At 40.3% G+C, this 26,116-nt stretch overlaps 1 protein-coding gene across 8 annotated transcripts in view; it reads right to left on the minus strand.

Annotated features, from left to right (window-relative positions):
* Positions 1–833: 833 nt before the first annotated feature.
* The window catches only part of RALGPS2 (Ral GEF with PH domain and SH3 binding motif 2), a 139,898-nt gene continuing 114,615 nt past the window's right edge, over positions 834–26,116 (minus strand). For 3 of the 8 annotated variants that reach the window (XM_075616600.1, XM_075616599.1, XM_075616604.1), the window contains 9 exons: positions 23,795–23,952; positions 21,151–21,205; positions 19,620–19,697; positions 16,479–16,559; positions 15,313–15,418; positions 13,905–13,997; positions 5,955–6,060; positions 5,233–5,324; positions 834–4,119 (listed from right to left, as the gene is read on the minus strand). In XM_075616600.1, coding sequence (XP_075472715.1) covers positions 4,090–4,119; positions 5,233–5,324; positions 5,955–6,060; positions 13,905–13,997; positions 15,313–15,418; positions 16,479–16,559; positions 19,620–19,697; positions 21,151–21,205; positions 23,795–23,952 — 799 coding nt within the window. In that variant the 3' untranslated portion in view covers positions 834–4,089. The remainder of the gene's footprint in view (positions 4,120–5,232; positions 5,325–5,954; positions 6,061–13,904; positions 13,998–15,312; positions 15,419–16,478; positions 16,560–19,619; positions 19,698–21,150; positions 21,206–23,794; positions 23,953–26,116) is intronic. The other 5 variants (XM_075616601.1, XM_075616602.1, XM_075616603.1 and 2 more) reach the window with 5 other exon arrangements.

The raw sequence follows: 26,116 nt of genomic DNA on the forward strand, positions 1-26,116 counted from the left end.
GTGGTGAAGGTTTTCGGATTTACTTTTTATTTTATAAACGGTCTTGGCACTGTCATTTTTTTTGTATGAAGCACCTAGTTATATTAAATCTAAAATGTAATAAGTACGGTCTCTGAGTGCTAATAACCAGGTTTAACTCAGGAAGGACTGTTCTAATTTTAGGACCTTTTACCACTCTTTAGTTCAATTGGGATTTTTATTCAGTTATGCATTTATTTGGAAGGTGGGGGGAGGGAAAAAAAAAAAAAAGTAGAGACCAGGGTCACCTTAGGTGCAAGCCCTTAAATTAGTGCTGGCGCAGCAGAGTAATTGAGGTGTTTTTGGGGTATGCATGCTCATTTTTGCGCCCTGCGGGGAGATAAACTCTTTTCCAGGTCAACGTGCAGGGCAGGCGTCATGCTCCATATTTCTATAAGCAGCACGTCACATGCTGGAGTGACGCCTGCAGAGTGCAGCTGTTCTTCCTGTCTGAGAAATGTACAGGCTATGACATGAGTTATAGGATTTTAGGCCTGCACTGTAACAGCTCATTAGTATAGAAAATTGCAAAAACAGATTGTCCAGGCTGTTGTTCGAGTTGGGCAATAAAACATTCCCTCGCGTGGATACAAGAAAACAAGCACTGGTCAGCAGAAATCGTATCTTGGGCCTCCAGGTATGGAAATTCACATTCTTCTTGCCTTTAAAGCCTGTGAGAGGAAAAACAAGCGAGAAAGTGAAAGTTTGACCAAGAACAAAATAACCAGGCAGGTTCCCAAAAGGCATAGGTCTTTCACGTTCAATATCCCTTTTTTAGCCCCATACATTTGCAGAGAAAGAAAACATGGAGGAGCTTTTTAATTTAAGAAGTTTATTCTCAGTAGGAAATTAGGACATGAGGACAGTGTACTTTATGCAAAACACACATTCTTCAAAGTGCTGACACACACGTATTGAAAAATAAAAACGAACACGAAAGCCGGGGTGCCGCACTTCACTGAGACAGGTCATAATGCAGATTAACCCCGTGTGAAAGAAAGGGAGGGGAGACATTAAAAGAAACAGAATGACATGGTTTATATCAATATCAACCCATGTGCTATTTATTTTTCAATTTGCACAGCTAGTACGGATTCTCAGTCCCCTTCTCTCCTCATTTGGCAAAGGACATTTGAACCCTTCTATGCAAAGAACCCCCTCGTAACCAAAAACGTTATTAGGGCACAAAATGAGAACAATGCTCAATGTGCAGCCGAAACATGCGCAGTATGTTGACTACGCTCAGTTGTCCATTTGCCTCCGTCACCTATTGGGTAAGCATCTCATCGTTCAGTGACTTGGAAATGGACTTTCAGTCTTTGTATGCTTTGCTGCTGCCACAAACAGAAAGAACAATCCAATGTGTTGCTGATGCCTCCCCCTACAAATGACTGGTTAAGACGCTAGCATTAACCATATCCGTTTCCTCCTTGTATCTTTCAATCATTCTAGCATGAGCAAGCTCAATGCCTTTTAGCATGGTCACAGCCTGCTCATGACTACTTAGGGAGTAATGCTTTAATGTGCATTAGTGCCAATCGGGAACCAACGCATGGAAACTCCCATTAATATCAATAAGAGTTTGTGCCCTATCGCACCAGCATCCTTTAGAGAATAACCCTCAATGTCTCCACAATGGCCCCCACCCCCCCACCACCAAACATGCACAGCAAGATTGTGCTTTGAAGCAGCCCTTCCCTGAGCGATCGCTACAATTTCTTAGCCACCTGAGGCTCCCTGGGGATTGGGCCACTACAATGTAATGGCGTTTAAAGTAAAAACCGAGCGCTCGGATGTATTACGGGCACACACGTTAAAGCGTGATTAAACATAGATAAGGGAAAGGGCATCATAGGCAGACCACAGTAGTGTTGTGCTTTGTATAGAATACAGGTCAAGAAGACCTTGCTGAACATTGGTTACTCAGAAACATCCCCCAACATAGAAAATGTGTGGCCTATTTGACAGGGTGGGGGGGGGGGGGGGGGCGGGGCTGCCTAAATGGCAAGCCAGCTCCTGCATGTAAGACTAGTGGGTAAAGGGTGAATTAATTAATCAAAATGAAGTGTGATGATGCACAAATATGAAGACCAAAAATCACAGCCCAGGTGGTGTTCGCTTCATTGACTTAGCTGAGAAATGTGTTCTGCAGGTAACATATATAGGTGAATCTGAAAGCTGCACAGTGAGTTAAGGTAGCAACAAATGATAAAGCCTGGCATCAAAAATGTGCGTTGTGTCCCAGAATGCTAGAGGTATACAAGGACAAGGAAGAGGCGTGTGCATGGGTTAGAAACAGTGCATGGTAAATCCCATCAATTGTTTAAGTTCATGCATTGCCATGACAAAAAAATATTACTTTGAAACATTAAAAGCCCCTTTTGTAAGAAAGGGATTTGAAGCTCTAAATACTGTTTCCCCCCCCAATGTAAACGATAAGCTAATTGGGACTTTGTACAGTCACATGGAAGGGTAATGGGCAGGGGGGAATTAAGAGATGGAAAACCACTTTATGTTTTCTTTTTAAATTGAATTATACCTGATGTGATAACTGCCTTTTAAACAAATGTAAGCACTAAAGGGGTCCATGCGGCTTAATGCTTGCTTGCCCGTCCAGGTTTGAAAGGGTGTTGAAATCTATAATGGTTTTGAACTAGGAAACTCTGGGCCTTTTTTCTCTTTTTAAAAAAAAAATCCTTTCAACTATTTGATGAACAAGGGATGATCACCGTGGTTTAGTGCATATGGAACACGGCTATTTATAGGGTGTGTGACTAGGCTGGAATAGAGAATGAAGCAAACTCCCCCTCATTGTGCTGGCAAATTATACAAGTCTTCAGACATGCAACATTTTTGCAATGTCCAAAAAGAATATCCACAGGCTAATACACCACACTTCTTAATAATATTAATAATAATAATAATAATAATAATAAAAAACGAACACAAAGAACCGAAAAAGAATATTAAAAACAAAATTGTAAAGAGAACTAAAACACATTAAAAAAATTAGAAACTCTGATAATACTGCTGGTTGTGTGGGAGTTGGTCTGTTGTGTATCCAACATGGGTTAACACAGACATGTCACGTAACATTAAGAGCAAACAACAAAATATATCTAGAGACCTTTGACCCAGTGAAACAGATACCCAAAAAAAGTATGTTGGGATGTTGGTCACCTTTTTAACAAGAATATAATGTCACTTGCTCCTCACAAACAGGGCACCTTAACTGCCAAATATACAGTGTTAAGTACCTTCAATATATCATTAGATCCATTAGCAGAAGACACCTGTATTGTATTTTATTTCTGGATGTTGACAAAATGTAAAACTATCCACACTGTCAGATTCACCCAGGTTGTGGGTGCTAAATCAATAGCTTTTCACCAACACCTTATAAATCTTCCTCTTACCCAAAGTACTTGAGTACTAAACTTCTTCCCTACTTTAAACACCGCCGTCCTTCCTACAATCTTGTTTTTTTTCCCCATTTTCCCAAAAAAACCTAACTACAAAAAATAACCAAAAAGGTCAAACAAAAAACATCAATCAAAACAGTGAGTTTGACAGTTAAATTAAAAGCAAACGCGACACAAAGTCTCTACGGGCTGTGTAACACGCCTCTGAGTGCACACATGTAACTCGCACACACACTATTTGGTGTTACTGTTCAACTCTCACATCTTTGTTTGTTTTTAAGGCAGTGGTTTGCACAGATTGGTTCAGTGAAAAAAAAAAAAAAATTATCTGTACATAGGTAATCTCAAAATGAGGTCCATGGCTGATCCGGTCCACATATGCACTTCTGCTCGTTTTTCCACTCAGGGGTATTAACGGATGTGGTGACGAGAAGAGTTCATTTTCTCCTTCCTCTTGCGGTCAGTGCTACAGGCAAGGTCTGTTTTGTTCATTGCTCTAAGGTGCTGTTGCGGAAAAGAAGGAGGTGGAGGCTCGCCAACATATGTCTCAACGCTCCAAGCTCCCTGCAGCTCTGTCTGTCATACAGTAGGGTGAGTGAGGAGTCTTGTTTGCCCTCACAATCCTAAAACACTTGACGCGAGGGATCTGTCACTCAAAAGTCATCAGGTTAGCAGGGGCCTGTCCAAGCAAAGCAGAAAAACATTAATTAATTGCATTAATCCCATGTGAAAATATCAGCTCAGAGTTTTGTTATCAGGACAGTAACCACACAGTAGAAACCACGTCAAGAATGCACCCTGTCCATTTGTAATGAGGTGAAATGTTTTTACTAGAAACAGACGTTCAATATTTTGAAAACTATTTTTTCAAGAAAAAAAAGTTAGCCGTTTTGTGTGACCTCTCTATGGATGGATAAGGAATACTCCATCTCCTTCTGAGAGGGCAAATGTAGAGGAAACATTTAACGGACGAACACTGTATTTTAGTAAAAATTAACTTCAATTAAATTGGTCTAAGGAAGCCATCGGTTACATTAAGGGGCTTATTCTATATCAAACGAAGCGGCCGATCAAGCCTTTTTTGGACAATATTCGACATTAAAAATCAATGGGGAATTTCAGTCGAAAACGGTCACTTTAACAAATATAGAATACGCCCTCAAGATGTTCACAATTAGTCTTTGTTTGTTACATGGAAGCCGTCTGGTTAAAAGTCACTATAGACCAGCCATGCAGATAGCCACTCACCCGCTTGCTTGAGGCGAGTGGCAATTTATGCCGGGTATGTGTCATCTCTGCAACCCGTATGTGCCCACTATGTGCAGGGGGGCTGTGTGTGGGAGGTATGTGGCATGGCCACTTGACGTCATGGAGCGGGGGCATGATGCCGCCACACTCTAAATACAGGTGGGAGGAAGAGCGAGACCAAGCAGGGAAGGCAGACTTCATTCATGGAGTAATTAAGTAGAGATTGTTACCTACTGCCCCCCTGCCTCACCCATGTGTCCGCCCCAGTCATGCATTTCTCCCCCTGCCCTCACTCAACCCATGCGTCTCCAGCCCTCCCCTCGCCCAACACATGCATCTTCCCCCTCTTTCCTCGCTCAACCCATGTGACTCCCCCTCTCCTGCCCCCATGTGTCACTGTCTCCCCACTTCTGAGATGGGTTGGTAAATAATTTTCTGGGTTGGTAAATTTGTTGTACATCTCTGCAAGGCTACTGGACACCAGATCCTACAATTCAGGAAAAGGTTGCTCTAGTCCAGCCCGCTGAAACACAGAGCGCCTCACCTGTTGTCTGTTGCTTTGGCAGGCAGTGCTAAGATGTTTGAACCACAACATGGCATTCATGCGGTTACCGGCCTGGAACTTGTAGGAATTTCCTAGAAAATTAGCAACAGTTTTTCCTATTATACACAGGAAATCAAAATGAGACGCTTCAAATCTGAATTAAGAGAGGTTTCATATGATCCTTTCCACATTAAGTGTCCTAGCAATAATGAGGTTTTAAAGCAGCAATCCTGGCTACACAATCTTAAAAGGTAAATCTCACCATAAACAGGGGTTTAACTGGGCAAATTGAGGTAACAATATCAGGGATAGCTCTAGTGGCCACTAGAAAAAGCTTTCCATTAGTAACCGTTGTGGCCATATTTGGTGTTTTTTTTAGTCATAACCAGCAAAAAAACAAAAAATATCTCTGCAAATGCAAGTTGGGGGTGTAGGGGGTGGGGATGATTACCCCGATGAAGCCAAAACATTGGTCTTTATGTAAAAAAAAATATTTTCTTTTGGATGAAATATTTAACTTGCAGAGCCTGGAGATTCATCTATATGTGACGGGAGGCTCTCTCGTCTTCTCTGGAGCACCCGATAAGCTCTTACTATTACTTTTTGTATTGATCATGTTTTGTGCTGTGCAGCACCTTACCTTGTTTGTCTATGTGTTGCAAGCATCCGAATGCACAGTTTCTTTTGTGTCCACTATTAACTTAATGTGTGGCCTCCCTTACCTTTCTCAGAGTCCGTTAGCAGAAAGAGATCAGGATGCTCTGGGTCATCAGCCATCATCACCATCCAGCCAACGACAGACACGTTTTTCGTAGATGTGGATTTGAACTGGAAAGCATTAAGAGCGTACAACAAATGGATAATATTCCTTTTATCGCTCAGTATTATTTCACTGTAAGTGCAGAGTTATGTATTCTCACAATGCGCCTTTTTTTACCATCAAAAAGGTCTCATATTGCCTCATTGTACAGGGCTATTATCTAAAAAACATTCAAGGGGCCATATGAAGGCAGATTTGGTTTTTCGATACTCAAAATGCATCAGAAAATATGTTGCGCTATTAGCGCTGTACTCTTCATATTTATTAAGACATGCATTTTTGTTTATATACTGTAGCTACTGCACTACAGCACTGTGCACACTGTAGAAATATATTATTTACAGCGTGTGTGGGTGTGGTGTGGTGTGTGGTGTACGTATATAGCATCCTTGTGTGTAATGCTCTGTGACTAAGTTATTCTGTGCTTTGGTTATAAATTGTTATGAATCAGTAACTCAGAATCTCCATGGCATCAAACCCAATACTAATAATTTTCTTCTGTGTTCATCTCTAAGGATCCTTACAGTGAAGAAGTTATTGTATAGCTTCATATGCCATTTGGAACACTATGACAAGCCAAAATGCATAGTACCCAAAGAGAATGACCCTTGGAATAAAATTACAGAGATAGAAGTATTTTCTGCTCAGCAGTCAGACAACTGATCTGTGCTGTTCTGCTTCACTGAGGATACAGGCTTAGTCAGGCAGAATTGACTGTAGAAAGTCAGGCTTCACAATCCAAGCACAGAGTTTTGAGTTTGTGTCACTAACAATGCTATAAATTTTTTTGCATAAAATATGTTTGAAATCTTTGTGTTTTTTGTTCTACAATTGTAAGTTAGTTTTGGGGGCATAATTATCTTGTATATGTCAAATTATTTTTGGTGCCGATACATCACATCTTGACATACTGTGATGACTAAAACCAATACATAAACAATACACATGTTGCTGAAACATGACAAAATAGCAGCTTTGCATTATATTTGTGAAGCATACAGTTTTCCCGTTTTAGTCAGAGGACAGGTTACTAAAAAAAAAAAAAAAATATGACCTATAAAACGTTTATAAGAGATATAAAGCATTATCAGATCTAGCTACACAATGACAAAGTAAGTATCAGTTTCATCTGACAACTGTTTTTGTGAAGAGGTAAAATATTTGACAATAGCATGGTACAGATTGCTTATGACAGCAGATCCAAGGTAACTACTACATGGATAAAAAAAAAATATTGTGGGCGTCTTTCCAAATAAACAAATAAAATACAAGACGACCTGCAAATATTCATTAAGATCCCAGTTTATATTCCTCTCATAAGTATATCAAATCATGGTTTAAAAGTAAATCAGGGCGTCTTATCTGTGCCAGTTGAGCGAGTTTATTCATACATGCGCCAAACATTGAAAACTTGTGTTTCAAATTACAAGACACTGGATGAGACAGAAAAAAGGATGGCCCATTTACTTGTCTATTTCCATGCACATGACTTGGGCCTCACCTCATAACAAAAAGCAAACAATGCAGACATGCTATTCTCAAATTTCAACAGCTCGTGATGCAGTGGAATAGTCACAGTAATTGAAAGTAGCTTGTAGCTCTGACCACAGAAAAAAGCATGGGCTGAAGGGAAAGGGAGATATTTGGGTGCAAGAGAGTCCTTTACTTTGGTGACTAAGATGTGAGCTGTGTAGGACAGGAACTTGGTCAAATCGTTCATCTGAGCCATAGCTGAAAATTAATTAATCTTCAACGGATAAGTATTCATTATGTTTAAAGTCTGCATATATTATCAAACAAATAAATAGTAGAGTTGGAAAGTGTAAAATTAACAAGTAGCCTATGTTGAAGGACAAGATAAAAGGATACATGGAAAATAGGCTTCTAACAGCTTTCAAACCTTAAGAATACAATCTGTCTGAATCATTCATAGCTCTTAAGTTGATTGGGCAGTGTATTTGCTTTAATCAACCATTTAAACATTTCCACTCATTACATGCTTTTCTCTGAAGCAGAGAAGATTTCCAAATTTTTTTTTTTAATTACCAACAGACTAGAAAAAAAAAATAGATCTCATCTCCCACAGAGGAAGCAATGATTTGATTATAACCTAACAGAGCCAACATTCCCTACTGGGCCACATTCTCAGCTGAAATTGGGAGAGAAAGATTGCAGACTCGGTCGTAATATTAAAGCTTTTCTATAAAAAGAAACTTATACAGTGTTAAGTTCTTATTTACCAAAGGAAAATGATGGTTCACATGCACATTTATATGCATGTTCAGACAGGGACAGGAGATAATGACTGTGTATGCTTCGGGCTTGAGCTACTTTAAAAGCTAAACGGTACCTGACACCAAATTTCAGATCATACAAAGCATCGTATAAGAAAATGTGATTTAGTTTCCTCAGTCAAGTAGGGATTTAGGGCAGGACTGGTTAGAACAGTGATGGAGTTTGTATTGCAAGATATTGTTGTGTAAACAGTGAGAAGAGTTTGATTCAAGGAAGCCATCATAACAGGGCGCACAGAAGGTACAGCCCTCTATGGGGCTGCCCGAGCATCTCGGCACAATGCGCGACCATGTTTTTGCAAAGACGAGAATTTTGTCTTTGCTAGTGGCGACAGTGCGCTGGCCACGTCAAGGCAGCGGTACAGCCAATGAGGGCGAACCAGCCCCGTGACGTCATGGCTGTGCCCCCGCCGTGCCTCCTCCCCCATCGCGCTCTTGTCTCTCCCCCTGCAGCTGAAGCTCAGACCACAGATCACGGCCTACACACATGCACGGGCCGCCAGGCCGCAAGGTGCGCGTGCAGCAGCTGACACTGGGGCTGTCGCCTTACAAAAGCTTGCAAGCTACGTCATCGTGTTTGTCCTTACGAGGCAGACAAGGGACAATGGCAGATGCAGCCCAGAGGGCACCTTCATGCACTCATCCTCTTGTCAATATTAAGGGCACTAGATAAGAAGGGGGATAGGAATCCTAAACTTTGATTACAAGAAAATATATCGAGAGGTCTCTAAGGAGGTCACTAAAACATGCTTCTTCCCATTGGTACGTCCCGAGGTGAAACTACAGGTAACAATTGTCATTTATCTACCAGCACAGGTGCACCCAGAGTTGTAGAAAAGGCAGCAAGAGTAGCATGTCTTCTTGGCAATTTTCAGGGTGTCTTCCTGTCATCTTTTAGTGCAATGAATTATGCGACAAAACATCAAGTGAGAAAGTCTATGATTAACTTTAAGACGGACAACACTCGGATAACAGAGGTGGAACCGGCAGCGAGGACGCAACAAACAACGCTGATCCGACGGCACCGGTCCGACAGCACAAACCTAAAGGCGTGACACCAGCGGAGCCACCAGCCCTCTTTTTACTATATGTGCTTTTTAATGTACTAAACGTGAGTACACTGAATACACGTTTTCATTTTATAAACTTTTTTTTGATCTGCACCATGATCTCCTTTATCTATTTACCCTGAGGTACACTCCCACAAAGAAAACATCTACACAAGAAAATATTTCATTGCCACTGATTTGGGATATGCTTTATTGAAACTTTTACATTATGAGAAGGACATGTACACTGGCGACACACTTTATTTGAGCTCGGCTAGTCCCACGAATTCGGGTATACCCGGGTGTATTGAGGTTTGTGACTGTTTTCTGCCCGAGTGCATTGGGTTATTTTCCAGGCAGGGATTGAAGCATTTTATTCCCGCTGGCTGCAACACTGCAAAGTATATATATATATACTGCATTACAATTCATGAATTTATGCCATCTGGTAGACACGCGAAGCATTGCAGCCTATTAAATCCTAATCATTATCATTTAACAGATCAGCCGCCCGTCGGCCAGGCATGAACCCAGGCTGGAAAGGCAAACGCAACGGGGCTTGTCAGAGGTGAGGAGCGGCGCATTCCAGGTATCTGCCAGGTACATACTGGGTATTTGCTCGAATAAAGTGTGTCGGTGCAGTATAAGAGCCAAGATTTTGCAGTGTCACCTTTTATATATACATTTGTGCACTATTATATTTTCTCTCTTCTGGGGTCATCCCTGTTCGTGCTCCCTCTGGACTTTCTGGAGAACAACACCAAATTGTTCCATTTAAAGTTTTATGCAGAATTCAGTCTCCATTATTTAAAACAAAAATGTCTGTTGATATTTTGCTTGGGTGGTTATGATGAGGTCACCGAAATAGCACTCTGGACACAATGTAATCTAGCATCTGCCATGCTTCTCAGTTTCGGGCGGAGGAACGCGAACGTGATGGAAAAGGCGTCTATTAGAAAGTAACTAAAACATTACGAGTATTCTTTTGGGTCACAGAGATCATTTTTCAAAGCAAAATCATTTTTGATTCCTACAAAGACTTCAAACACGAGCCTCGGATGAACCGTAGGCTCAGAGCAATTCAAGATCCGATTACGGATTTAGAAATCAGTACAGTGGGAAATACATTGCAGATTGGTACCATATAAATTCCCTGTAATTATTGTTAGGGTCTCTGTTTTAGAAGCAATGAACCACACATTAAATAAGTTATGGTGGGTAAAAAATAGGGACAAAAAACCTCCACTGTACAGCATATAAAAATACCACCTAGGAGCACATTCATGTCTCAAACAGGTCTGCAACCCTGCTTTTCACCATTATCTTTTAGCATACAGTGCTTCCACTGCAGCTAAGGATTCTGAAAATTACATGCAAAACAGCACACAGCTCACTTTTTGCTGCAAACCCATTTTAAACGTGGAACCCTAGAAGGTATGAGATTAACAAATGAATGGCTAACATCTTATTCAGTGGTTATTCAATATACAGTATAAACAAATGTACTATTTTTCTATTTCTGGCGTCAGCAGATAAATATTCCTAGGAATGAAACAGCAGTCAGAGCAGAACACAGAGGGCTCCACAAATTCAGACTGGTGCTCGAAATACTTAAAACAATTGAGCTCGTTGTTCAAAATGAAACTGGTAATTCACTGATTTAATCTAGTTCTTGAATGGATCACTATGGATAGCCAGATAAAATAAATTCTCTCAGATATAGCATCATCATTTTCCTCCACTAGCAACGGCTTGGCAAACTGAAGTCATGACCTGTGAATATTACTTTAATGTTTAATCTGTGCAGATGGCGTACTCTGCCCTTCGCAATCATAAGACAAAACAGTGGGATGTTGTAAAAAAACGATTGTTATGGATCTCTGTATCTCCATTTCCCAAGAAAAAGGAATAGTACGATTGTAACTTGACTTAAGCCTCGCGAACTCCGTTCAAATACTTCAACAAGTCACTATATCTCCATGTGCCTCAAGCAAAAACCACTTTTCCTTGTAAACTCTAAAGCACAGGTACAAAAGATCCAAGAGAATCATAAAAGCCCCTTATTTCAGAACACTCACAATCACTCAAAAATGACGAAAGATGACACTGATCACATGGAGGATGATATCCAACACAATACATGGAACTTGAAAGGTAGATCGAGAGACTGAGGTGGAACCTCTTGTCCAAGTCCATCTGGAAGGACATGGAAATAATGTAAATTCACACAGTAAGGCGACAGGCGTGCCCCCCTTGGAGGAAACTAGGATATAGCTAAATAGTGCAAAATGACCTCGCACCAAGGTGAAAAATGTGTGTTAAGTGAACCTGACAAGGTCCAAGAATTACATATAATGCCTAAAAACTATCACAAACAACAATGATGCAAGTGCCAAGTAATGAAGTGTAGTGGTACGCCGTACAGACTCAAGGGGGCAGTGAAGGCGGCACAAGATGGGATCAAATAGAACTAGTGAAGGTAGTGGGAAGAGAATACATGAAGAACCATAAAGGGATTGAGTAAAATCTTACTCCCTAAATAATGCCTGCGTCTGAAAGTCAAAACAGGCTAGTGAACCACTAGATAAGTAAACTGTAGATAATTAGCACCAACACTAGAGGAAACAAAACATGAGTATTACCTCTAATAAATATAAAATATGCTACTAAAACACTAGTAAACAGTCACAACCCAACACTTAAACTAAAACAGAAGCGGAAGGAGCAGGTTGATACCTACCTAATCTAAAGCCCGCCTCTAAAACGGGCACTAATCTTTAGAGTGGAGAAATCGGGTACCAGAACCGAGATAGATCAAAGGCAGCACTAGAGTCCTAAGGACAGGGTTAATATATGGCTCAGATAAACCATACTCCGTCCAGAAAACAGTAATCATTCGGAGATCATATAGGACATGCGAAAATGTAGTGTGCTATAATTGATATCAAATGTCCCTGGTACCAGGATGGTGACACCTGATGGGGCACAGTAGTAAACACAAATGATAATTAAATATTCATATAATAATCCGGAGATCATATAAGACATGAAGTAATACTGCGTGTGCTATAATTGCTCTCTAATGTCCCCTGGTGACATAATAATGGTATCAGAAAGGGCAAAGTAGTAATCACAGATAATGAAAGTGTAATAAAGCTCCTAAATAAGGGACATATAAATCAATGGTATGACCAATCCTGATCTTTGGTGGCATATCCCAGCCTCATTGTGTCCAGCAAAGGAATATAAATATATACTGTATCATATTAAATATATAAATATCATTGATTTGTGAAGTGCCAACATATTCAGCAGCGCGGTACAATGTGGTACAGAGTTACAAAAACACTTACATACAGATGAGGATAAACATGCACAAACAGATGCAAAGAGGTAATGAGGGCCCTGCTCGCGAGAGCTTACAGTCCAGAGGGAATGAAGAACATTGTTAAACAAGAAGGTAAGGTGGCTGCTTATTGTAGGATAAAGTGTGGCTCCGGTTAGAATATAGCCCTGTCTGACAGCTGAAGCCATTAATGGACAACAGGTATGCAGCAGCAAGTATCTCAAATATACACTTGCTACTGCAAAACTTTATCTAAAAACATTTTTGTATCCCGCTATAATGTTAATTATGTTTTCTATGCACTAATATTTGAACATTTGGATATTGTTGTCAATAAGATTAGCTCGTAGGGGTAGACATTAAAATGGACAATAAGCAAAAGGTGACAGTGCTCACTTGCATGTCATTACCCAGAATCCCTGGCTGCAGTGGAAGCGCTGTATTTAAGAGATAATGGGGAATGGCAGGGTTGCAGACCTGTCAGAGACATGTGAATGTGCTCAAACGTGGTATTTTTATTTTATTTATTTATTTTTTATAAAAATGTTTAACCAGGAAGTAATACTTTGAGAGTTACCTCTCGTTTCCAAGTATGTCCTGGGCACAGAGTTATATTTATAAAAAAAAAATACATGGTTACATTAAAGAACTGGGATTATACAGTCAAATCACGGACAGAGTTGGAAAAGTGGGTACAGGGGATAAAAGGCTTGTGAGTTTTAGATTGAAATAGAGCTGCTTTAACATCACTAACATCACCAGACGGCAGCAAACGGCTCACAGCCTTTGGATGCCCTTCGGCTGTAAGGTGGAGGGGTTTTGCCCCTTTTGTTACTCGCTGTAACTTATTTTGCCTCAGGCCACTATTTTGACCATTATTATTTTACTTTCAAATACGGGAGGCAGTCACAGACAATATTTTTCAGCCTAAGAGGACAGATACTAACATATACATTTATTTTCAATACCACAGGATAAACACCGTGGATTTGTCAATATGGAAAATAGAATATTGAGATACTAAATGTAAGACACCGCAAACAAACTTTATGTAATATTAAACAGTGCAAAAAGGTACATTTAAAACAAATGATGGGGACTAATGCATCCTATACAAGACTTTGCACGCAGACGATCACTACGACAAGTCCAGCGGTACTTACATGTTTCCTCTCAGTAGCTTTCAGGGATTTCGCTGCATAGTAAATCAGCTGCGTGCCACACAGTGCTGCCCAGAATTTTGTCCAGGACGCAACCTACAGGCAGACACACGGGACACAATGGGCTTGTTCAATCTGGTATAGTCAACAGAAGTCACTGACTTTAAAACAGACTCAACGAAGTCTATGCATCAAAGCACAGGAAAAGGCGTTTCTAATGAACAGCAATATTTTTGGTTTTCTGTGTGTGGTCATGTCAAATGAAGCACATTTGTTAATGACTATTCTTACATTTGATGCGTACCCTGCTTCAGACCTTGTAGAATAAGTATGCAAAGAAAAAAAGAGGGTAGAGAAGCAAGGCAAGCAATATTTGATGGATCTCATAAGTACATCTTTATTTTTCCTAATTCCTGCATTTCCCAAATCCTAAACTAGCACAAAAGGGCAAGCTCGCTGTATCCTGAAAAAACAAAAAGAGCAACCTATACTGCTCATAGTTTTTCATCCACAATCTGTATGGGGGGGTCCCCAAAATTGGATCCCAACATTTTTCAGCTCTGGGGACACCCTTGGTTCCCAAGATTCCCTGATTAATAATTGATGTTTGGGGGAAAACAATATGGCCCAATAAACAAAGACTCCCCAATGCACATCAAGTATGACTAATTGGATGTGCATTGGGACTGTTTATCGTAGTATACGTGTTCACTTTCCCAGTGGCACTCCAATTGACACATAAATATACAACAGTGTGGGTTTGTGTTGAGCTTGCTAAGATTGTGTATGTTTAATTGGAAACAATATGGCCACCAGGGTCAGTCTCACCTCACCTACAATTTTCTATTTGGTGAGCCTAGCAACCCTCTTCAATTATATTATTGTTTTTTAATTAACTCAATAAAAAGTTGATTTTCTGGGAATACAGAAGAGGTTGCCTAGAGCCAACTTTACCACTGATGCACAAGATAAAAATGATTCTGTTAACAATTTAACATCTAAACCAAATAAGAGGGTTGCTGTGATTATTACGGCTAAGAATTGCTACGGTTGTAGATCCGTTACAGGTTCCAAGGTTGCTGTGGAAATCCTCGATGGGCACGGTGTGCTTGGTAGTGCTGTGTGGCAGTTCAGTACAATGACAGCAGGTGGTGCAGTACTTCACTGAATTATAACATGCGTTTTCATGTAAAAGGCGGAAAGAAGGGGTAAAAAAAGAAAAAGAAAGATGGTTCAGCGAGTCAAAGTTGAGATGTAATGACAGAGAACTGTGCGGTTATCAGTCTCAGACTATCTAACTTGTCTCACTGCCAAAGAATGCATAGATTTGCTGCAGGCGTTTAGGACTGTACACCATGATATCTACAGATAGTTGGGCAGTGGTACCAATGGTATTCTGTCCAAGTCTTACTGTTGGTTTTTTCCCTTCTTTTAGTAAGGTTTTCCTGCGCAGGACACCCTGTATTGTCACCGTTCCAGGATACAAATGCACAGCCAGCTCCGTTGACTCAGCAGAACTAGGAGAACAAAAAAAAAAAGACACCACATGCCATTGTCATCAACACAGCATCAGCTTCCTGCGCTTACTGGCACCAGAATAGTGGTGAAAAGTAGACAGCTGTCAGTTTCCTAGTGTTTGTAGTCTTTAGCAGAAACAGGGGAATTATAGAGTTAATAAGTCAGGCATCTGCCTGGGACAGAAACCAAATAAAGGTGTCTTTGATGCTTCTGTTGCAGGCAGCCTCAGCAGAGGCCATTTCCCAATACATTCTTTAAAAAAAGGCCATATTTATGTCAAGGCACTCACACAAAACAGGCCAGATTACAGTGAGATCAGAAACAGGGCAATGGGTCACATGACATCATCGTAGCAGGCTACATTTAGTTTGGAGTGTAAAGCACCTCTCAGTTATGCCCCATTTAATCTTAGTTGTACCATTGGTACAAATGTAGCTATCCCAGCATTAACTCTTTGCTGTTGAAAAGCCAAGCAATGCACCTAATCTCTCTGCTGTGAGATCATTACTTTTTATATATTTTTTATCTCTACTCCTTTACGTCATTTGACAGCATATTCATCTGGGGACCAGCTAGCACGCCTGTGCAGATACAAGTATTTACTGTACTATCTAGCAAACATTAGATGCTGTGCATCTTCTTCTTGCTCAAATGATATAGGGCCATGTTGAGGACTAGAGAAGACCATACCCAGCTGTTATTTTTACTAAGTGGACATAACCAGAAATGTCATCTCTCCTGTTGTGGAGAACAAATACTTTTCTTTGCTTTATTGTCCGTTAGTGTGGCTTTGTGGAGACTAGAATCCTTCCCCCAATTTAGATAATATCATGGGAACCAGTACTGAAACGGCTCTCACTCTCGTAGAACAGAAGCCAAAGCGAAAACCCAAACAAAAGCCCACCAAAGATCATGTTAAAGCCACAATACCAGTTAAAACATTATTTTAGTCTATGTTATCAAAAACAAAAACGGAACACACACCATGTGAGGCGTAGTCAGGATCAGAGTTAAAAGGGTTTACATATGGACTTGATAAGTTTTATCAAGTAAACTTGCCTGAAACTGCGCAGCTGAACGCAGCTCAGAGTTAAAGATGCCATTCTGAGCCTGCGCATAGAAAGTCGAGCACGTGGTGTCCTAAAAAGGAAGGGAGCATTGAAAGCTCAACAAGCTCCCCTCATGTTCCCATACCACCCCTCAAAAGGGGATTCTTTTTAAAGGCTGGTATTGCGGCTTAAAGTCTCATCACAAATGAAATGAAGAAGCAGCAGTAATTGTGGCTGAGGCACATGCCAGAAGATGCACATTATTACAATGGATATAATTTCTTCTCTCATATACTTGGCAATTTTCACACCTAGCAACTGTACTTTTTCCTGTTGCACAAACGCCAGCAGCCCGCTAGGTTCTTCCTTCATGGAACACATGCTTTTCTATTGGGCGGATTATTCTCTCACTCTATATATTATACATAAGTCAATACTTAAAACACAAATCAAGAAGCATCTGATTCAAAGAATGAAAGCGTGTGTTGGGGAAAGATGTGGCAGCTTGTTACTGCTAACTTGCCACCGAAAGAGCTCTACTGGATTAAGAATTATCACTAAAAAGGTAAAAATACCAATTTTGGAACCTTTTGAAGCAGTATTCTTTGGTCTTTATTGATCTGATTTTCAATTAAATGAACTTAGGGATACAAAACTACTGTACATATGTGACAGCAGGGGAGGAAGCCTACCAGACACTTCACAACATAAAAGGGTTACCATTAAACCAGATGAGAAATGCAAAGTGAGTGATTAGAATTGGTTTGTTTTGGTCAACATGTGCCCACTACCAGCTCAACTCTATTGCAGGTTTCCTGCGATTACAGTGTCTTTCAAAAGGGCGCTATTAGAATAAGATTAAAGGCTACACCAGTCGCAGAGAGAATTCCATAGCAATATAAACCATCAGGAACCGCTTTCTTCCATATGACAAATGAACACCGACGTCACAGTGTATTTTAAGTGGTATTATGAGCAGTTTTCCCACTCACAGTTCAGGTAAGTATTACATGACCATCAGACTTGCACCGAAAGTACGGTGTCCAAACAGGAACGCATATTAGACCAAAGTTTGTCAAATAACCCCAAACAAAGGACTTAGCTATGAAACTATGAGCTTTGACCTTGAAGAGGAGATATAACAACCTTGTTAACAAAGTAGTACTAACAACTTTAACTGGCAAGTCAACTATTATAACACAAATAGTTGAAATAGATATGATTGTACACCAATATTGATGGTATACTCTTACAAAACTCTTGAAGGTTGCTTACTAGAACACAAAAGTCTCTTCTACATAGGACAGCAGCAATAATGGGTTAATGCAGACTAATATTCTTTGCAGAGAATAACTCTACCAAGACAACCAGCATGTAGTTAAAGCAACATTTCATTGAAAATCCTGTGTGTGTGTTTTTTAAATAAATGAGTTGTGTTGTATTAGATAATAGTTACTGCAGTTACCCAACTCTCTTTATGCCTGTTGTAATGATTCTAAATGTAGGCAGCCATATAGCGTGCCCTGGGAAGCAGGATCTTTGCCAAATCGATCACGGGAGAACAGATCGATCGGCAGCTTTGATAATTGCATTGCCATAAAAAGGTAAGGAAAGGCTGTATTATTAATTTTGCTTAAAAACGGCCAAGAGGAAATGTTGCTTAGGATGGGGTACATCACACACCCAAGGTCTGAAGTTGATGCACCATGACTTAAATATAGCTGGTAATCCAGCACTGTGGCTGAATGAAATATGGAACCCCAGACAATTTTGGCAGATCATTTCTAAATCCGTTGAACCTGCTACCGCTGCTTCCATGTGCACTGCAGTCAAAAGGGTCAGCTATACAGCTTAGGAGCAACATCCATCTCCACTCAAATATATCAAGGGTAAGAAATAAAAACTGGGTGAGACTACGTTTACATAGTTACAAAGTAGATAAGGACCTATGTTAAAGAACCTATGTTAAATTTAGACGACACATATTTGTATTTACAGTATTTTAATCCAGAGGAAAGCAAACAACCCCGCTCCCCCGTTTATGATAAAACGGTGCCTATGCAACAACCTCTGTGGCATCTAACATCTAACATCAACAAAAAGGGAGTCCACACAGGAAGCGTGTTTGCTGGGGCCTCCTAATAATGATAATGATTCAGAAGCTGGAGATACGCAAGCTGGGCCTCAATAACAGCCCCATTTTCATTTCACATCTGGTGCCAACTAAGCTTTAAAAAAAAAAAATAGCATACTCAAGCAGCTCGAGAAAGGAAACACTGCAATAATTTACCGTAATGTAAACCTGGTGTTTTGACTAAAAGAAAGAAGCAGAATATTGAATTTGCATTTCAATTAATGCATACGCAAGCAAGGCATCTGTTCCATCGATACATGGGAGGTCTTCCAGTGTAGGGCACTGTTGTACGCTTTATGTAACAAAATTAGTTTGGCACAGCTGTGTGCGAGGGAAGCTGCAAATAGCCATAGCTGGCTTTTCCTTGGACTTCACTTTCGTTTTATTGTAGCTCTTTTACATAACTACATTTGCTAAAGTGTAAAATTAATATTTACCTCAATTATATGTTCTAAGCACTTAGAGCCACAGCAGTGCTTCACAGTCCATTGATACATCAGTGCATACCTAATTAACCAATTATAATTGGTGTAATTAGAGAAAGTATCAGTGTTGATCATGAATGGACTTTGCTTTTAAAAGCATTGCTGGGTTATTTGAGAATAATACAGGAGGCCGGTAAAATAAATAAATAACATACCATTTTTGTTCTGCCTATTTGAGGAGGGGAAAAATATAAAGCCTTTGACTAGCCATACTTGGAATCTACTTTTTCACCTTTATGGCAATAAACACATCTTAGGTTATAATAATTACTATTTAAAGAATGCATACAGTTTCAAAACACGGTCTTAAATGTGTTGGTATAAAAGGCATAAATATGTATAACTTGTGCAAACTACAGATTCAAAGAGGCAGGGGACATGTAAAGAATCAGCAGACACCCAAACTAAAGGTTCGCCCAAGCAGGAGATAAGCTTGGAAAGAATATGCCCAGCAACCAAGATAAGAAATTAATATCCGTGGCACACCCGTCACCAGTATGAAAATCAAACTAGTAGAGCAGCGTATTTATACCTGCTGGCCTTCATTGGGCCTCGATAGCCATTCCATGCCCCTCTTGTCACCGGACCCAGAGAATGGTATAACCTGTTCCTGTTGGATTCCATTACAGATTTAACGTGTTACATACACACATACAGTCCCGCACAAGCAGTCAGAACTGGTCCTGAAAGCACATTCCCAGTGTATGTGATCTACGTGCCTATAACCTCCCTAAACCACAAAATGACCCTTGTTGTACCATATATAATCATTATTTATTTTAGATGATATCTATATAAATACTATATGACAAGTTAATACTGTAGTAGCTCTCCAACTAACATAAGTTAAAGGCTACTAGGTTCATCTAGTCTGCCATATTTATATTCAGGATAAGGGATGTCAAAAAAATAAAAAATAAACTCAGATAAAGCAAGTTATCAAGTCACCATATAGCCACGGTCTTGCAAATCTGGAGTGTTTTCTTCTACTATTTCACCTCCAGACTTCTATGAGGATATATTTGAAAAGTTGATCAGCATGAAATATGAGGGAATGAGAGATTTCAATAGGCTAGCAATTCCCTTCTAAGGACTGTGGTAATATGGTAATATGGTAATATGGTGACACCTTGATGGTAATGGCTTTTTCTTATAAAAACATGTTCACGTTGTTGGAATGGAGCAGAAATATTTCATTGCCACACCTGCGCACCTGTCCTTTTTGCAGTGTTGAAAAATGATTGAATTCCCTATTGTTTCACTACACAGAACAACTTATTAGTTTCAAGTAGTGGATGACTATTTTCCCTCGTGTAGCCGTTTACCAAATAATTTGATGAAATGCAAAGAACAGAACTGTATTGTAGAATGTAACCTTACGGTCCTTCCTCAAGTGACTTATTACATACAAGTTAACCTATACTGTTAGAGGGAGAAGCAGTGTATTCTTCTGCAACACAGTGCTGGACCAAGAATATAGTCTTATTCAATCTGAGTGCAATAATACTGTGTGTTATGTGATCATAAATGGGACATTCCTTTCATAGTCTAGAAGACATTTATCTCACTTTAATTCTTCCCATATTGCCCAACCAGGAGCCAAAGGAATCGAGGTAAATGCCAGACAGACTGATGTCATTTGGAATTGTAGATGCACGTGGCCAAGGCAAAGAGGGGTGGGCAGGGTAGAATAGGGGAATGCATAATGTCTGTAGACCGTTGCAAAAATGCATCTTTCTGTAATTTATCCCAGGATCTAAGTGGTGACACTGGTCTGGATATAACATTATATGATTAGGGATATTTTTGACATGACAATTGTGTTTTCTCTGCTGTTGAAAAATAATGGCGTGGGAAAGAAACAAATGCAATGCATGCCTATTCTACACTGTACAGGGCAATTATCAGCCTCTCGTATTTCAATAGTCTCTTAGGTGTCCACTATGCACAGTTATCAGATGTCAAACAATAGTGCCTTGGACTGTGCTAACCGCCTCCCAGATGAAGGTCATATCCCCAGTGACTTTTGTGCGATACGCAAATTGGGTTAACCAATCTCTTACCTTTCAAAAGCTGGCCATGACATATCTTCACTAAGCTCTGACCCGTCGCTGCTTCCTGGAAACAAAAAGCAGCAGTGAGAATCTCTATAAAAAGTGGTGCAGCGAGGATACTGTAGGTTGCAGTGGTAAACGGAGAACAGGGCACGTATTATTCACTCGAGGAACTGGAACAGATTAATGGCGATATAAATTATGTGTACATGTCCTCCTCTAACTCTGCTCATGTGTTTTGACGTGCATTCCAAGAGTATTACTAGGACATGTAGAAAAACGCTCTGAATCCTGCCTGATTCTTTTATGTTAACCCTTCACACTACTTGAAGGCCATGAATCGGGATTTCCTCCACATGATTCACACAGCAGTGCTATAGAACCAGCACAAAACTATGAGAACTACCATATCTTGTTGTAGATAATGCAACTTTTAACCACTTACTTAAGCAAACTCTAAGAGGCAAAGTATTTTACTCTAGTATTTTTAATTTTGTCCCAAACCGTTTAGTCACCACACTGTAGTTTTAAGGTTGTTCTTTATCAAATAATCTACCAGTGTCTTAACAAGTCTCCAACTGTACAAGTTAAATTACCGTATTGGCCTGAATATAGTGCAAATGTTTTTTTCCTAAAAATGCCCTTCCGAAAACTGTACGCGTATTATATGCGCAGTCTAACACCTTTTATTTTTCATGTAGAACACCTTAAAAACTGTAGGGGTCGTATTATGTGCGAGGTCGCACTATATTCGGGACAATACTGTACTTCTGCATTGTAATTTCTTTGGCCTCATGTCAGAAAGGTATCAGTCCACATTAACTGTTTAGGAAGGCTTTGTTGCAGGGGGGATTGGGCTTTTGCTCAAGTAGGTCTATACTTTACTCTTGTACAGAAGTCTGTCAGTGGGATGATATTCCGCAGAACTGTGTATGATATAGTTTCCCCCTTTCTAAAGTTTTTACTTAAACCAGCAGCTGACAGAACGATAACACTTAAATACCCAAGTAGTGTCCCTTTGTACATGCCGATTTTGGTTCTGCCTTAGACTTTTCATGCCACCTCCATCTGTTGGACTAATAGCAGCCCCAAGCTGCATCTGTTTTAGTATGCATCATACAACAACTTCAAATGACAAATATGTTTAAATGCAGGACTTTGGGATGAAATATTCACTGTGAAAAAAAGATATACGTGCTTCAGCGCTAATGCTATAGATAGTGTAGTGTAAAATAAACGCTTCTAATCTATACCAATTGTGCCTATAATATAGGAAGGCTGCCAGGAACAATGAGATTAATACAAATCACATACAGAATCAACAAAAAAAAAAAAAACGCGCCTAAAACAAATTGAGGTGCCATTATATGGTCAGGTTTTCCAACAGTATATTTCAGAATTTGTTTTAGGCGCAGGTTTTTTATTTTTTATGATGAAATATTCACTACTACCAGGCTAGAAGTGCTTGCATGCTTTGGGTATGAGGACCAGTTGGCGAAATCCAATGTCAACTTGGAAAAATACCTATACACTTACTATCTACATAGGCTTTTGAGTACAGCATTATTGCTGCCAGTATATACATTCTTTCATTAACAGAACAAATACTGGAATGTTTTTTTTATTATTATTTAACAGAGCCCCTTGACAACTTAACCCATATGCTACAAGAGATGACTGCTCCCATCAACACTCCGTTACGAACCACTGGTAGAAACAAATGGGCATTTTGTATTACCAATCACTTCATGATCTGGGGAACGGCACATCTTTAGGGGGGAGAAGGGGATTTCAACCGTAAAAGAATCCTCGACAAGTTAAAAAAGAAAATGTTATTCTTAAATGAATTCAAGTACTTGGGCTCCATCAGAAGAGATGTTACCCCCCAATGAAGACAAGTGGGGTAAATTCCCCAGTACTAGAGAGAATCAAAGTTCGTATTTGTGATTTACTTCTGTTATACATTGCCAGGTCATTGCTTTTCAGCTACGCATGTGCCTGTTTCTCATGAGATTGCAATACTTTGTATTTAAGCTAAAATCCTTGTACTAGCACATGACCATTACACTGCAGAGGCATTTGTGCAGTCATCTTTGCTTTTGTAACACCCTATGGTCCAATTGGTTAACTTCCAAATGTGAGAGAGCGTATAGCTAGAACATTGTAATGACCAATTCACAGGTGGATAACAGACACCCATTTAGAGATAAGAATATAATCTAGTAGTATATGGAAAATACTGACCAGGGGAGCTACGCATTCATCTGCAAAAGAAAGTCATATTTACAGGTAAATTGATACGAAGGCATTTCAATGTGTTTGTGTATTTATGAAACTTATGTGCAGCTATTTTCCACCAGTTTTTTGCACCAGTTTGCCAATTTGTGAGAGGAAATATTGACACACAGAAGTTTGAGGATGAGTTGGACCCATGACATTATTATACAATTCACCTGCCACAAAAACATTGTTTAAAATGTGACCAAAAAAACCCAACATATACCGTTAACAAGCAGTCTCAAAATTAACAAGTACGGGATAAAACCCTGCCTGGGTGGGTATGTGGGTGGGTGTATGTATGATACAAAAATAATCACGACAGTCATATCTTTTGATATACAACTCAGATTATCCATCGATTCCTTATACTTACGCTCACCTATGGATATCCCACTGGAAAGGGTGGAACTTTCTGCCTGCCCTCGTGATGGTGTATGGGGCTCCATTACACTGTCATCTAGAAGGTGCCGTGGTCCAGCATTGGGGAAGGTTGCACTTTTAAACTCTGCTGTGTTCATTTTATGGATGAAGCTAAAAGAACAAACAAACAAACAAACAAAAAAAACAGGTGGGTTAAGTACACTGCTTTCTGGAGTTAAAGGTAACTTTACACGACAAAAAAAATAAAAACAATGGTACTAGATTATCATTACCAATTATACTGGTTACTCATTTAGCTTGCCGCAGGTGTCAATACATTTGGATAAATCTTGTTCTACTTCGCTCCAATATATAGTCATAGAATGTTCTCTCTGTGGCTACATAAGTGATATGGCAAGTAGTCACTACCTTCACGTGAACCGTGAGGACAGAACAGCGAACAGCCATGAATTGCCTACAGTCAAAATGCTTTGATTATCTAAATGAAGCCACGTGCCAAAATTATTATTATTTTTCTTTTAAAGACCAGCAGCTAATTTTCACACGTTATTCAAAAAATAAATTTAAACAAAAAGCAGAACATTGGATAGCAATATTGAATATCACTATATTAACTCTCCTCCTGCCTTCCTTGACTCTTTTTCCACTGTCTCAGAGGAGGATGTGTCGCTGTTTATTGCCTCTTCTCCCTCTAATACTTGCCCTCTTGACCCCATTCCCTCCCATCTCATAAAACCTCTTGCTCCTACTATAATCCCTACGCTCACACACATTTTTAACTCCTCCCTCTGCTCTGGAACCTTTCCATCCTCCTTCAAACATGCAACAGTCATACCATTACTCAAAAACAGAAAGCTTGACCCTACCTGTCTTTCTAACTATCGACCTGTCTCCCTCCTGCCTTTTGCCTCTAAACTCCTTGAACGTCTTGTATTCTCTCGCTTGCTCCATTTTCTCAACACCTGTTCTCTCCTAGACCCTCTACAATCTGGCTTTCGCACTGCTCACTCCACGGAAACAGCCCTCACTAAAATAACTGACAACCTCCATGCTGCCAAAGACAGAGGTCATTACACTCTGCTCATATTACGTGACCTTTCTGCAGCATTTGACACCGTGGACCACACTCTTTTCCTTCACATTCTCCATACTCTTGGTATTCGGAACAAAGCTCTATCCTGGATCTCATCCTACCTCTCCCATCGTACTTTCAGTGTCTCTTCTGCTAACACCTCCTCCTCCTCTATTGATCTCTCTGTGGGGGTACCCCAGGGCTCTGTCCTGGGACCGCTTCTCTTTTCTCTGTACACAATCTCTCTAGGTGACCTAATAACATCTTTTGGGTTTAATTATCACCTCTATGCTGACGACACACAAATATACTTTTCAACACCCGACCTTACACCTGCTGTACAAACCAAAGTTTCTGAATGTCTCTCTGCTATATCATCCTGGATGGCCCTCCGCCGTCTTAAACTCAACATGGCTAAAACAGAGCTCCTCATACTTCCTCCCAAACCTGGCCCTACTACCTCCTTCCACATTACTGTTGGAACTACGATCATTCACCCAGTAGCCCAAGCACACTGCCTAGCGGTCACACTCGACTCCTCTCTCACATTCAAAACATTTCTAAAACCTGACGCTTTTTTCCTCCGCAATATAACAAAGATCCGCCCTTTCCTCTGTTGCTCGACTGCTAAAACTCTGACTCAGGCCCTCATTCTCTCCCGTCTTAATTACTGTAACCTCCTGCTGTCCGGCCTTCCTGCCTCTCACCTGTCTCCCCTACAACCTATCCTAAACGCTGCTGCCAGAATCACTCTACTCTTTTTTAAATCTGTCTTGGCGTCTCCCCTGCTGAAATCCCTCTCCTGGCTTCCGATCAAATCCCGCATCTCGCACTCCATTCTTCTCCTCACTTTTAAAGCTTTACACTCTTCTGCCCCTCCTTACATCTCAGCCCTAATTTCTCGTTATGCACCATCCAGACTCTTGCGTTCTTCTCAAGGATGTCTTCTTTCTACCCCCTTTGTATCTAAAGCCCTCTCCCGCCTTAAACCTTTTTCACTGACTGCCCCACACCTCTGGAATGCCCTTCCCCTCAGTACCCGACTAGCACCCTCTCTATCCACCTTTAAGACCCACCTTAAGACACACTTGCTTAAAGAAGCATATGAATAACACTGTGGATATTCTGAACACATGATACATAAAGCTTGGCCCCCTGCAGACGCACTTACCAGAACTTCCTCCTACTGTCTCTGTACGTTCTCCTACCTACCAATTAGATTGTAAGCTCCTCGGGGCAGGG

The sequence above is a fragment of the Ascaphus truei genome, chromosome 10 (genome assembly GCF_040206685.1).
Source record: "Ascaphus truei isolate aAscTru1 chromosome 10, aAscTru1.hap1, whole genome shotgun sequence".
Classification (NCBI taxonomy): domain Eukaryota; kingdom Metazoa; phylum Chordata; class Amphibia; order Anura; family Ascaphidae; genus Ascaphus; species Ascaphus truei.